General features: G+C 48.0%; 1 protein-coding gene across 2 annotated transcripts in view; it reads left to right on the plus strand.

The window, feature by feature from the left end:
- The window catches only part of KIF13B (kinesin family member 13B), a 145,210-nt gene that overhangs the window by 80,966 nt on the left and 50,889 nt on the right, over positions 1-13,355 (plus strand). For both annotated transcript variants that reach the window (XR_012715349.1, XM_075269304.1), the window contains exons 22-28: positions 843-1,016; positions 1,257-1,414; positions 1,962-2,094; positions 6,965-7,111; positions 7,376-7,405; positions 11,070-11,169; positions 11,640-11,766. Coding sequence is in view for 1 of the 2 variants with exons in the window: in XM_075269304.1 (XP_075125405.1) it covers positions 843-1,016; positions 1,257-1,414; positions 1,962-2,094; positions 6,965-7,111; positions 7,376-7,405; positions 11,070-11,169; positions 11,640-11,766 (869 nt within the window). In the remaining variant the exon portion in view is untranslated. The remainder of the gene's footprint in view (positions 1-842; positions 1,017-1,256; positions 1,415-1,961; positions 2,095-6,964; positions 7,112-7,375; positions 7,406-11,069; positions 11,170-11,639; positions 11,767-13,355) is intronic.

Raw genomic sequence — 13,355 nt, forward strand, 5'->3', positions numbered from 1 at the left:
GGATGTAACTCAGGATCAGTACAGGATAAGTAATGTAATGTATGTACACAGTGATTGTACCAGCAGAAGAGTGAGCGCAGCTCTGGAGTATAATACAGGATGTAATTCGGGATCAGTACAGGATAAGTAATGTAATGTATGTACACAGTGACTGTACCAGCAGAATAGTGAGCGCAGCTCTGGAGTATAATACAGGATATAACTCAGGATCAGTATAGGTATGTAATATACATTGTGATATACTTTCTATAAATTATATCTATATACGCCTCTTCCTTATACCACCTGTGAAGGTAATAAGGCCGACGCTATACATGACACATAGTACGAGCCTTCTCCTGTTCATACAGCCTGCAGCCATGTCGTCTTCTCTTCTCGGCCTTGTCACCCTGCTGACTGACCTTGACAGATCTTACAATGAGCTCCCACCACGGCAATTCTGCTTCCTAATTTTTAGCGACCGAGTCATGATTGTTTAGTTGGCGGCCGGCCCAGATTTGATGGCCTACTTATTTTTTAGAGGTGACCTCCTTATATTGAGAGCTATCACAGTTCTAGTACTTTCCTTGGTATACGCTGCTCCCCACACTTGTGGTGCTCTGTAGGGCTATGTCATGGCCGGCACACTACGTCTCATGTACTGCCTGCCTACAGAAGCAGGTATGGCTGATGCTAATAGAAGGGGCTTGTGGCTGTCAGGCCATGACATGGTGTTAATAGTAGATGTGGTGGGAGATCTGTATTAGTAGACTTGGCAGTAACCGTAGTGGTTGTACTAGTATTAGTAGGACATGGCCGTAGTAGAGTTACTTCTTATTTCTTCTTCTCCTGCCTCTCTTCAGGTTAAGGTCCTCCAGGCCACAGGTTTGCCGCAGCATCTTACCAACTTTGTGTTCTGCCATTATACGTTCTACGATCAACCAGAGCCGATCATGGTGGCCCCTGAGGTAGACCCTACTACGTCCTCTCCTGTCAGCAAGGAGCCCCAGTGCATGGTCGTCTTTGATCACTGTAAGGTAAGTTCTCCGCTTGCTCTCCTGTGTGATTTTGGACATATCTGATAGGATAACACTTTATTTACGGGGCTCGCCCTCTTCTGCTCAGTGCTGTATTACTAGGATAGAACAGCGCGCCATAGATGTGAATGGGGCACCGGTGTATAGGTACAATCTGCCGCTCCATCCAGTGGGGGTCCCATTAAAATACTGTGACTTTGAGAATTTTATTGACCCACGTACACTTTCTGTCCCCATTAGGAGTTTTCTGTTAACATCACGGAAGATTTCTTGGATTATTTGGCTGAAGGGGCTTTGGCCATTGAAGTTTACGGACACAAAGCGAGCGACCCTCGTAAGAATCCTGCCTTGTGGGATCTGGGAATAATCCAGGCAAAAACACGCAGTTTACGAGACAGGTGAGCCGGGATAGTTGGAGGTACTGTCCTTCTGTCTGTATACATGTATGAGCTTTATAGCCGCTGAAATGAAGGCCTCTGTAATGGGTAGCAGAGTGTCAGTAGACAAATGGTTAGCCTTATCTGTATGTATATACGGTATAGTGTATAGTGTTACTATCCTGACGAATCTAGGCCTCCAATAGAGCTATCATTCACTATGATAATGAGATGACCCTGCTCAAGATGCCTCAGTCTGTACGGTAAAGCTGACAAGTGAACTGCACAATACTGCTCTAGTGGCCAGTGTGAGAACTGCAATATTTCACAATCTGTTTTATAGGAAAGCTTATAGGGTTTGGGGGATGCAAACACACGATCATTGTCCTTTATGCACTAGTGCTAATGGTTTAATGTCACCTATCATGTTATAGGCACACATGCATGTATATATCTGGCCAAGCAGTAGCATTCACTGTACAGATATATAGGCATACAGCCTAATGCAGAATAAACAATGGGGGAGAGTAATGGTGGAATTATTCACTAAGACCCTCCATGTTTCCAGGTGGAGCGAGGTCACCCGGAAGGTTGAATTATGGATCCAGATCTTAGAACTGAATGAAAACGGAGAGTTCTGTCCGGTGGAAGTCGTTCAAGCGAAAGACGTTCAGACAGGAGGGATCTACCAGCTGAGACAGGTACGAGAGCCTAGTATCAGAGCCTGCCCCCTGCTGGAGGTCGGCTACTGCACAGGTGACTATTAAGGCCTGTTCACAGCAGATTCCATGCGGATTCTATATCCCATTGTATTTGAGCAGGAGGCTTATTTTTTCTGCATCTTGCTGATCCCTGCTGCACACTCAGCTCTGCTGCATCAGAGATGCGCTGAACCCTGCTGCACACTCAGCTCTGCTGCATCAGAGATGCGCTGAACCCTGCTGCACACTCAGCTCTGCTGCATCAGAGATGCACTGAACCCTGCTGCACACTCAGCTCTGCTGCATCAGAGATGTAGCAGAAGCTGAGTGTGCGCTGAACCCTGCTGCATCAGAGATGCGCTGAACCCTGCTGCACACTCAGCTCTGCTGCACACTCAGGTCTGCTGCATCAGAGTTGCGCTGAACCCTGCTGCACACTCAGCTTTGCTGCATCAGAGATGCACTGAACTCTGCTGCACACTCAGCTCTGCTGCATCAGAGATGCGCTGAACCCTGCTGCACACTCAGCTCTGCTGCATCAGAGATGCGCTGAACCCTGCTGCACACTCAGCTCTGCTGCATCAGAGATGTAGCAGAAGCTGAGTGTGCGCTGAACCCTGCTGCATCAGAGATGCGCTGAACCCTGCTGCACACTTAGCTCTGCTGCACACTCAGGTCTGCTGCATCAGAGATGCGCTGAACCCTGCTGCACACTCAGCTCTGCTGCATCAGAGATGCGCTGAACCCTGCTGCACACTCAGCTCTGCTGCATCAGAGATGCGCTGAACCCTGCTGCACACTCAGCTCTGCTGCATCAGAGATGTAGCAGAAGCTGAGTGTGCGCTGAACCCTGCTGCATCAGAGATGTGCTGAACCCTGCTGCACACTCAGCTCTGCTGCACACTCAGGTCTGCTGCATCAGAGATGTGCTGAACCCTGCTGCACACTCAGCTCTGCTGCATCAGAGATGCACTGAACCCTGCTGCACACTCAGCTCTGCTGCATCAGAGATGCGCTGAACCCTGCTGCACACTCAGCTCTGCTGCATCAGAGATGCGCTGAACCCTGCTGCACACCCAGCTCTGCTGCATCAGAGATGTAGCAGAAGCTGAGTGTGCGCTGAACCCTGCTGCATCAGAGATGCGCTGAACCCTGCTGCACACTTAGCTCTGCTGCACACTCAGGTCTGCTGCATCAGAGATGCGCTGAACCCTGCTGCACACTCAGCTCTGCTACATCAGAGATGCGCTGAACCCTGCTGCACACTCAGCTCTGCTGTATCAGAGATGCACTGAACCCTGCTGCACACTCAGGTCTGCTACATCAGAGATGCGCTGAACCCTGCTGCACACTCAGCTCTGCTGCATCTCAGCAGAGCTGAGTGTGCAGCAGGGTTCAGCGCACACTCCACTCTGCTTCATCTCCGGTGTAGCAGAGCTGAGCACACAGCCAGCACTGCTACATCGGCATAGGAATGCATTGACCAGCATTGATTGGCCGAATGCCATACAGAGTACAGCATTTGGCCAATCAACGCTGGTTCTGCCGGAGGAGGCGGAGTCTAAGATCGGTCCACAGCAGTCTCCATTCTGGTCCGATCTTAGACTTTGACTCCTCACAGACGAGCCTACGGCAAAACCAGCGTTGATTGGCCGAATGCTGTATTCTGTATGGCATTTGGCCAATCAACGCTGGTCATTGCATTCTTATGGGAAAAAGTCAGCTCCCGCATATCGCAAGCTGACAGGGATCCCGACCAGATAGAGCCCCAAAGAGCTGTGTGAGTGATATTCCCCCCTAAATAAAGGTAATCCCTAGCTAACCCTGCCTGTACATCTGTCCCTGTCTCACAGTCACATAGTTCACAGTCTCATATGAACCAGATATTAAATCCACTATTCGTATAAAGTGGAGGTCACCTATTTTAGCCAGCCAATTACTTTTTCTGATGCCTCTGTTGTCGTAGTTCCTGTCCCACCTCCCCTGCGCAGTTATTGGTGCAAAAAAAGCGCCAGGGAAGGTGGGAGGGGATACGAATTTTTAGTGAGTTTGCCACCTGGTGTTTGACTGGAATCGAACACCTCGAACAGCCTGATATCCGATCGAACATGTACTCGATGGAACGCTGTTTGCTCATCTCTAGTTAAAACCGCCTCTTGCAGTCTCCCTGCCACTCCAGCTCGCCTGCTGTGCTGGGAATGTTAGTCGTCTTCGCAGTGGTCCGCAGGGACACAGCAGATCAGCGAGGTCACCTATCTCACAGGATGAGGTTACTGCCATGTGGGGTTAAATTCTGTGCTTTTTGTCAGTCACTGTTCACACCAGTGTTGTGGCGTCTGTTTATGACTGATGCGGTGCACACAGCGCTATTTCTCCTACCGAAAAAAAGTAATTTGTTACTATAGGTCCTAGTGTGAATGGAGAAATTGAGGCCCGCTTATCACTGATGGAGATTACAAAGTGGTGTAAATGATGATGTCCCACTTCCCACCCACTGTTTTCATTGCAAGTGATGTTAAAAAGTTCCAAAACCACCAGTTTGCAACATTTTTATGTCAAAAAGTGATGCAAATTCTTAGTGAACCTGCCCAAAGTTATACTTTCTATATTTATAAAATACTGACATACCGTATTTTCCGGACTATAAGGCGCACATATAAAACCTACGATTTCCACAGAAATCGTAAGTGCGGCTTATAGTCCGGTGCGGCTTATATATGGATGGAAGCGGCGGCAAAGTCTGCGTGCCGCTTCCATACATACATAAAAGGCACCGTAAGGGTGCATTCACAGTACGGAACGCCGGCGTGTATCACAGCAGTACACGCCGGCGTTACAGCAGGGCTGCCGGACACTTCCCATTCATTTCTATGGGAGCCGGCATGCGAGCGCCACCTATAGAAATGAATGGAAAAAAAGCAACCCTGCTGTCACGCCGGCCTGAAACGTGAAACTTACCGAGCGGTGCAGGGCGGGCGGGCATTCAGGCCTCCTCTTCCTCCGATGTTCCGTCCTTCTCCTCCGGCGCTCGCTGATAATGGCCTGGGCGCATGCGCAATATCATGCTTCTACTACGGCTACTGCGCATGCGCCCAGGCCATTATCAGTTAGCGAGCGGCGGAGGAGGAGGACGGAACATCGGAGGAAGAGGAGGCCTGAATGCCCGCCCTGCACCGCTCGGTAAGTTTCACATTCTGTTTCAGGCTTTTATTTTAAAACGGGGGGTAGTTTAATCTAACTTTTACGGTTGGGCTCTATCAGCATGATTTTGCTGATAGAGCCCCTCCTCGCCTGCCGAGCGCTTCCAATAGAAGCGGCTGGCATGCGGGGGGTTAAGCGGCCGCTGGCAAAGTCTGCCTGCCGCCGCTTTCAATAACATATAATGCGCACCGGACTGCGGCTTATAGTCCGGTGCGCCTTATATATGAACCGAGACGGACTATAAGGCGCTCATGGGCAATGCGGCTTATAGTCCAGTGCGCCTTATAGTCCGTAAAATACGGTAGTTCTTGACATCAGCTGTTACCCCTCCTCACCACTGGGGGAGCTACTGCAAGAATGGAACTTGTATTGCTGTGTAGCTTGTATGACAATTAACCCTTTCAACCATTCTCCACCGTTACCATTGCATTTTGCATACATTTCTGATAATCCGGCACCTATCAGATTCTGACTACTATAGTATATAGCGGTGTGTTTTATTAGTGACTATGTACGGTAGGAGTACACACAACCTCCTCATTAATCCGCCTCCACGCTGGAATATTTATATCGCGTTCGGAGAGAATAATAGCGCGGCGGTAATCTTGTCACCGATCCTCCTCGGGAGTCAGCGGAGGAGATGATACCCGGTGATTACCCCCCCCCCCCCCCCGCCCCTCCCCCATGTCCGCGGCGTCGTACCTGGGTAATGAATTGCTTTGTGGCAGCTGTAATTGAGGTAAATGAGGGAAGCGTTTACCTGTGTTTGTAGCTGGAGCGGAGGATTAGACGTGTTCAGCGAGCGGCTCTCCCAGGGGCTGCCAGGAAATGTCTGAGCCGAGGCTAATTGCTCCCCAGCCCGGTAATAACCAATTTCCCTCACCTTGTTGCTGCAATTACTGTCTGTGCTATTTTGTTAATTTCTCCCTAAAGTTTCGAGCTAATTAGCCAGTAATTCACATTAGCCGCCTCTCCGTGGGAAGGAGCTCAGCACATTGCTGTACAGCGGGCTGCTCCGCATCAGCGTCAGGACAGAGGAAATTACCCATCAGAGGAAGTGACCCGCACGCGGCCATACCGGCGCTTAGAGGGATTGTATAGCCCATCCTTCTCATGCTGGTGCACAGGAACAGACGCTGCTCCCATGTGCCAAATGCAGGACCCAACACCTGTTCCACCACCTCTTCCGCTGCTGATCCTCACCACTGCCCAGCTGGCACTTTTTACCCTCCCGAAAATGTTGCACACTTGTGTCCTTTCCCTGTTATGGTGCTGGTTGGCACCACTTTCCATCCATCATTTGGGCCCCGTGTTTACTCATGTCACCATCCTCTGGATCGCACCATGTTGTTCCTGAACGTCCCGGCGCTTCATGGTCTCAACCCTTCATCAGTACGTAGCACAAAGGGCCGAGCACTCAATTGTCCCCAACCTTCCTCTTGAAAATGGAGGCTTGCGTGGGTTTTCACCAACCATTTTTGGAAATATGAGGACCCCTGTTTCTTTTCAAGACTCATAGCAATGATCTGCACCTCCTACATGAATTACTGCGTTTCCAAACCTATAGTTCTGTTTATATAGTAATAATCTGATCTGAGTGTTTGCAGCACAGACCTGCCGTATAATATGGAGGTGTTAATGTGACGTATCTGTGTTCTTCCCTACATAGGGTCAGTCTCGGCGACTGCAGGTAGAGGTGCGATCAGTGCAAGATTCGGGAACACTACCTCTTATAGAAGACTCCATATTGTCTGTGTCCGTGGGGTGTGTGAAAATAGTGCATGCCAAGACCGGCAAGGGACAGGACGGGCATCAGGTGAGTGTGTCCAATACATCTATCTATCTATCTCCTATCTATCTATCTATCTATCTATCTATCTATCTATCTATCTATCTATCTATCCATCTATCTATCTCCTATCTATCTATCTATCTCCTATCTATCTATCTATCTATCTATCTATCTATCTATCTCCTATCTATCTATCTATCTATCTATCTATCTATCTATCCATCTATCTCCTATCTATCTCTCTATCTATCTCCTATCTATTTAATATCTACCTATCCTTTTTTGCAGGATGGTGGAGAAGACGTGGACAGCTACCAGGTAAGATAATTCCCTAGCCCCATATACTCTTTACTTCAGCTCACCACATACCGACAATATTAATATTAAGCTTGTCCTGTCTGACAACAGGCTGGACAAAACCTGCTCACCATTGTAACTAGAGAAATGGCTGTGTTGACTTCATGAATTTGGTACAAAATTTAGCAGTGTGAATGTTGTCACTAAAGTCTCTCTGTGCAGACGTCACCGCACAGAGAGAACACAACACTTGTTTCCAGCTTTGTTGGACTCTTAGCAGAGTCAGTAGTGGCAAAAGTGAGTCACTACAGCTTAAATCCCCATCTGCAGTACCTAGTCTGGCCACTGCACAGAGAACAGCAGTATCTGCTTCCTGTTCCATTCTCTATATCAGCTGCTAAGAACAGCTGATCGCTGGTGGGGCCTGGTGTCTGACCTGAGCATAGGTCATCAGTATTTTTAGCATGGATAACCCCTTTCATGGGAGAGGAAATAGCCTTGCTGTGCCTATTATGCGGCAGAGGGAGTGCTGCAGTGACTACTTGGGGGCTCCTGGAGAAAAGTAGGGAGGAGAGTGAGGTACACAGCAACACTATAGATCTATATAGCAACATGGAGGTCGGTGCTATTTCACTGCAGTCCTTGTCTTGAATCCTACCTGCATGACGTCTGTAGGTTCGTGTAGGTTGCCTGACTTGTCATCGTTTCAGTCATGATAATATTGTGCTTGCTCTGGGGTTGCCATGGAATGCAGGAACTTCCTGTCTAGTATGAACACAATCAGGTAGTTCCCAGTCATGTGACAGGAAGTCCATGCACAGTACAGTTGATACCACGGCAACCCCAGAGTAAGCACAAGTTGGCACTGCTGCAGCATAATGGGCAAAAAAAACCTTTAAATTTTGCACTACATTTTATAAAATGACTCCCCCCGTTTAGATAGAATAGTGAGGAGAGTACTGCACTGAGGTATATGTTGGTGCTGTATGAATAAACTTCTACCACCACTTGTTATGATGAGAAGATGGCGTTCTCTCATTGACTTTGCGGTCACCTTGTCAGGCTTGGTCTGGTGCCACAGAGCTCCTCTGCCCAGCAGCACCCCCGCTTTATGGCCGTCTCTTTTCTTCGCACATTTCAGGATAGTCATATAACGGCGTAGTTTATGGCCCCTCTAATCAGCTCGTCTCATTTACTCTGGTCCTGACGGGCTCTCCCCTGTGTCATTCTCCAGCCTTCAAGGCCTCCACAGATCCTTAATGCATCTTATCCTTTTATCTGCCTTGTCAGTCTTTCCTCTTGGATTTATTTACTGCCATCTTTCCCGGTACCCCCCACCCAATCACCATAACTGGAAATGGACCTCCAGGGGTCCCGTCAAGTATCTTAAGGCCAGTGGCGTAACTAGGAATGGCGGGGCCCCGTGGCGAACTTTTGACATGGGGCCCCCCCCCCCATCCCAACTGACGCCGAAGACCTCGAACGACCCCCTCCTCCGCACTCTATTATGTCCATTACTGGCCCCTGCACACAGTATTATCCCCAATAGTGTCACCTGCACACAGTATTAACCCCAATAGTGTCCCCTGCACACAGTATTAACCCCAATAGTGTCCCCTGCACACAGTATTAACCCCAATAGTGTCCCCTGCACACAGTATTAACCCCAATAGTGTCCCCTGCACACAGTATTAACCCCAATAGTGTCCCCTGCACACAGTATTAACCCCAATAGTGTCCCCTGCACACAGTATTAACCCCAATAGTGTCCCCTGCACACAGTATTATCCCCCATAGTGGCCCCTGCACACAGTATTAACCCCAATAGTGGCCCCTGCACACAGTATTAACCCCAATAGTGTCCCCTGCACACAGTATTAACCCCAATAGTGTCCCCTGCACACAGTATTAACCCCAATAGTGGCCCCTGCACACAGTATTATGCCCCAATAGTGTCCCTCTGTGGACACCCATAAACAATTATTATACTCTATGTATCTTTTCAGACCCCAGAGTATAATAATCGGAGACTAGGGGAATAAAAACATTAAAAAAAAAAACCACTGTTGCTTCTTACCTGTTCCCCGGCTCCTGTGCTGTGCTGTCTTCCTGTGCTCGCGTCCTTCGTTAATGACGTCGGACGTCACATGACCCGGGAAGCATGCCGGGTTCATGTGACGTCAGAGACGTCAGACAACAGTAGGATGGAGGCCTGGCAGGATCGCGGAGAGGTAAGTAACAGTTTTTTATGTTTATTACCTCTCCCGATCCGCCGGTCATTATACTCGGGGGTCTGCAAAGACCCCCGAGTATAATGATAGCCCCTGTGGGGCCCGCGGTGTCACTTGCCGATCCCGGCCCAGCCAGGATCGGCAAGTGAATAGGGCCCGTAACAACCTATTTAAAAAAAAACGCAGCGGTAGCGGCTGTCACCGGGCCCCCTAATGTCCCGGGCCCTGTGGCAGCTGCTACTGCTGCTACCACGGTAGTTACGCCACTGCTTAAGGCCTTTCTGATGGACGGCCACGTGTGTTGGGGTTCTAGATGTGTCCGCATGCACTTTAATGCTCTCCTATCTGGGTGAAACCTGTGTTCGTGTTTATCATGATCTTCCAGACTCATGAATAGAATTCCAGTACTGCAGAAGACACTGACACGCAAGTAGAATATGGCAAAAGAGACTGGGAAGAGAACATATTATAACAGAATAGGTTTTGTCAAGCCATGGTGAGGTCTTTTTGACTCTCTCGGTGGGGGAGAGATTGGCCTTTTTGGCTTTTATCACCAGTCTGGTAGACCATGCAGTGCTAGGAGCAGGTGTATGGGTGGATGGGCATCAGATCAGAAGCCAAGGTTCCTTTGGGCGGAAAACATGGCTGGTTTCTTCCGTAAACAGTGCCACGCCAGTCCGTAGGTTGTTTCTGGTATTGCTGCTCGGTCCCATTCACTTTGAATAAGCTGCAATACCTGACACGACCTGGTGTGGCGCTATTTCTAGAGCCCCTGCCACCTGACTTCAACTATTTTCTCCCTTTACACAATATAGGGAGAGGGTTGTCAGTCAGCGGTGGGAGGGTATGGGGGCTTAACACTATGCCTGACTAAAGGTAAGTGACCCAGCGCTGGAATCGGGGTGTCCACCACTACTGTCCTTGCTCACATGCAAAGCACGAAAACCTATACAGAGGTAATACTTGTCACAGCTGAGTGTCTGTTACAATGGTATAAAGTATAGACAGTCACGCTTGCATTGCTTAACCCCATCTCCTGGTCCATTGTAGATCCAGAAGATCGGATTAGACAATAAAGACGGCTGTCTGATGGACAATAATGGATTCCAAGGGACCCCTTTCACTATAATGAAGGGGTCTACTAGGTAGCCATTGTTTTCCATCTCCAGGGTTAATTTGTTACAATGTTTCAGTGCAGTTAACGTAATAGATTGCAGAGACTGGATACAATTGTAACAGTCCTTCAGCTATGAAATAGTAGATCTGTAAATGAGATTTCTGCCGTTCCCTGACAGCAAGCAGAGATCTTGTAGCGAGATTGAAGTATGACGTCTGTTGTAAAGCTGCAGGGCTGTATACACATAATCGCCACTTGTACATCCTCCGCATTCTTCCGAGGATCGCCAACCACTTAATACTGTGAAGTGTCTGACACGGGATTTACGTTCTTCCAGGACCGCGACTTGGACAGACTGAAGAGGAAATGGCTGAACGCTCTGACCAAGCGCCAGGAGTACTTAGACCAGCAGCTGCAGAAGCTCGTGAGCAGACAAGGTGCAGATGGGGCTCTCATCCCACGACTAGTCCCCCGCTATAGCCCAATGCCCTCTACTTTCATCATGATAGGCCCCGTTCACACCATCAATCACAGCAGTATTGCCGCCCTACTACCTGAGGTGCATGCATGGTGCAATTTTTGGTGCAGTGTCTTAATAGTACAGGTGAAACATGTCACATAAAGCCGTTTTATCTATAGAATTAAGAAACCTCACCAAACATTGCATGCACACTTAGATGGAAAGATGTCAGACTATCCGATGCGGGATGAACCCTTTATCCCCCTGCCAGATTGTAGGGTGCAGACAGGGTATATGGTGACACTCCGAATAGCAGTAACATCACGGCACTGCTACAATAGGGTGTGTATATAATAGGAAATAAGATTTAGCACCCCAGAACCCTCACAATAGCGCCATCGTGGGATGTAACGGTGACATGTGACACTCTGATTCTCCCTCCCGCAGATAAGACTGAAGACGATGCAGAACGTGAGGCTCAGCTCCTGGAGATGAGACTGACACTGACTGAGGAGAGGAACTCCGTCCTGGTCCCCTCCGCAGGGAGCGGTATTCCTGGAGCGCCGGCTAACTGGTAAGGACCCATGACTCGGTGCTACCTAGTGCAGTCATCTCCGGGGTGACTAAGCCCCAAGGATAGAGATCGTTGCACTGAAATTAAAGGGATATTCCATGCTAAAGGATATTGGTCACCTATCCCTAGGATGGCGCCATTCTAATCAAATCACTGCAATGAATTGGAGCCAATCTGCAGTTACCTGGCCTAGTCACTACCCAGAGGGTTTTATAGGTGACGGCTGAGGACAGCAGTGGAGTTGTCAGATGTCAGACACCCTCCAATCTGGTTTTCATGACCCTCTTCTATGGATAGGTCATCAATACCCTTTAGTTTGCAAAACCCCTTTAATACCAGTGGTCCAGCTGCCAGCACCCCAAGTGCTACGGCATCGTCCCTGACTAGCAAGCTCACCCGCCGTACATTGTATCTCAGCCATTCAAGAGAGTCATGTGACTTCCATACTCCGAGATTAGGGTGGGGCTCGTGTCCTCCTGGGCCCCCGCCCGGCACTTCTTATTGACGCCATACACTTGCTAACTGGCTGGATATCTATCGCCCGCACATTAGCTGCTTCTAGTATATTCACAGGCTCCTCACCGAGCAGATAATGCACAGCGATAGTGCCGATCCTCTGGGCTCTTATGGGATAACATTACCCAGATAATAGAAATTCAATCCTTTTGTTTAGAAATCCTATCAGACTTAGCCATAACCCCTTTCCTGCCTATTATCACTGCACTCATAGAAGCAGAGTAGTGCAAGCACAAAGCCCCCCCCCCCACCCCATGAACACTATTTTATTTTTGCTTTATTCAGTTTTTTTATCTTTATTTTCTGGGTTTTATCTTTTTTTTTTTTTTTTTTTTTTTTTTTTTTTTTTTTTTTTTTTTACTTTAAAAAAAAAATAAAAATAATATTCATAATATATGTTTTGTCGTCATATAGGGGGCAGCAGCACTCCTTTTAAGAATAGGGAATATAATGGCGACTATAATCCCTAAGTCATTGTCTCGCCATGGGTCTGGCTTTATAAATCCCTAGTGATCGCTGCGGGAGATCCCAACTGGCTATATGGTTTTCCTACAGTGGCCACTAGAGGAGAGAGATGGTATTACATGGTCACAATTCAGATAAATAGCATTCAATGTAATATTTTATTTTATTAGAATTTTTTTATCTGTATTTTCTGGGGGGGGGGGGGTTCTCTTATTTACATTTTTTTTTTTTTTTTTTTTAATTAATTTATATTCTCATATGTCCAGAGCTCCATTTCCTGGCAGAGCTCCAAATTCCCTGCGTAAACAAAGGGATTACTCTAGTAGAAGCTTTCCAACAGATTTTTTTACCCTATATATTATTCTTATGCATCTCTTTTAAATTTTTCTGTCATATAGGGGGCAGCAGCACTCAGTTTAGGGAAAGGGAATATAACGGCGACTATAAGCTCTAACTCATTGTCTCGCCATGGGTCTGGCTTTATAAATCCCTAGTGATCGCTGCGGGAGATCCCAACTAGCTATATGGTTTTCCTACAGTGGCCACTAGAGGAGAGAGATGGTATTACATGGTCACAATTCAGATAAATAACAGTCAATGTAATATTT

The sequence above is a fragment of the Leptodactylus fuscus genome, chromosome 3 (assembly GCF_031893055.1).
Source record: "Leptodactylus fuscus isolate aLepFus1 chromosome 3, aLepFus1.hap2, whole genome shotgun sequence".
Taxonomy (NCBI): domain Eukaryota; kingdom Metazoa; phylum Chordata; class Amphibia; order Anura; family Leptodactylidae; genus Leptodactylus; species Leptodactylus fuscus.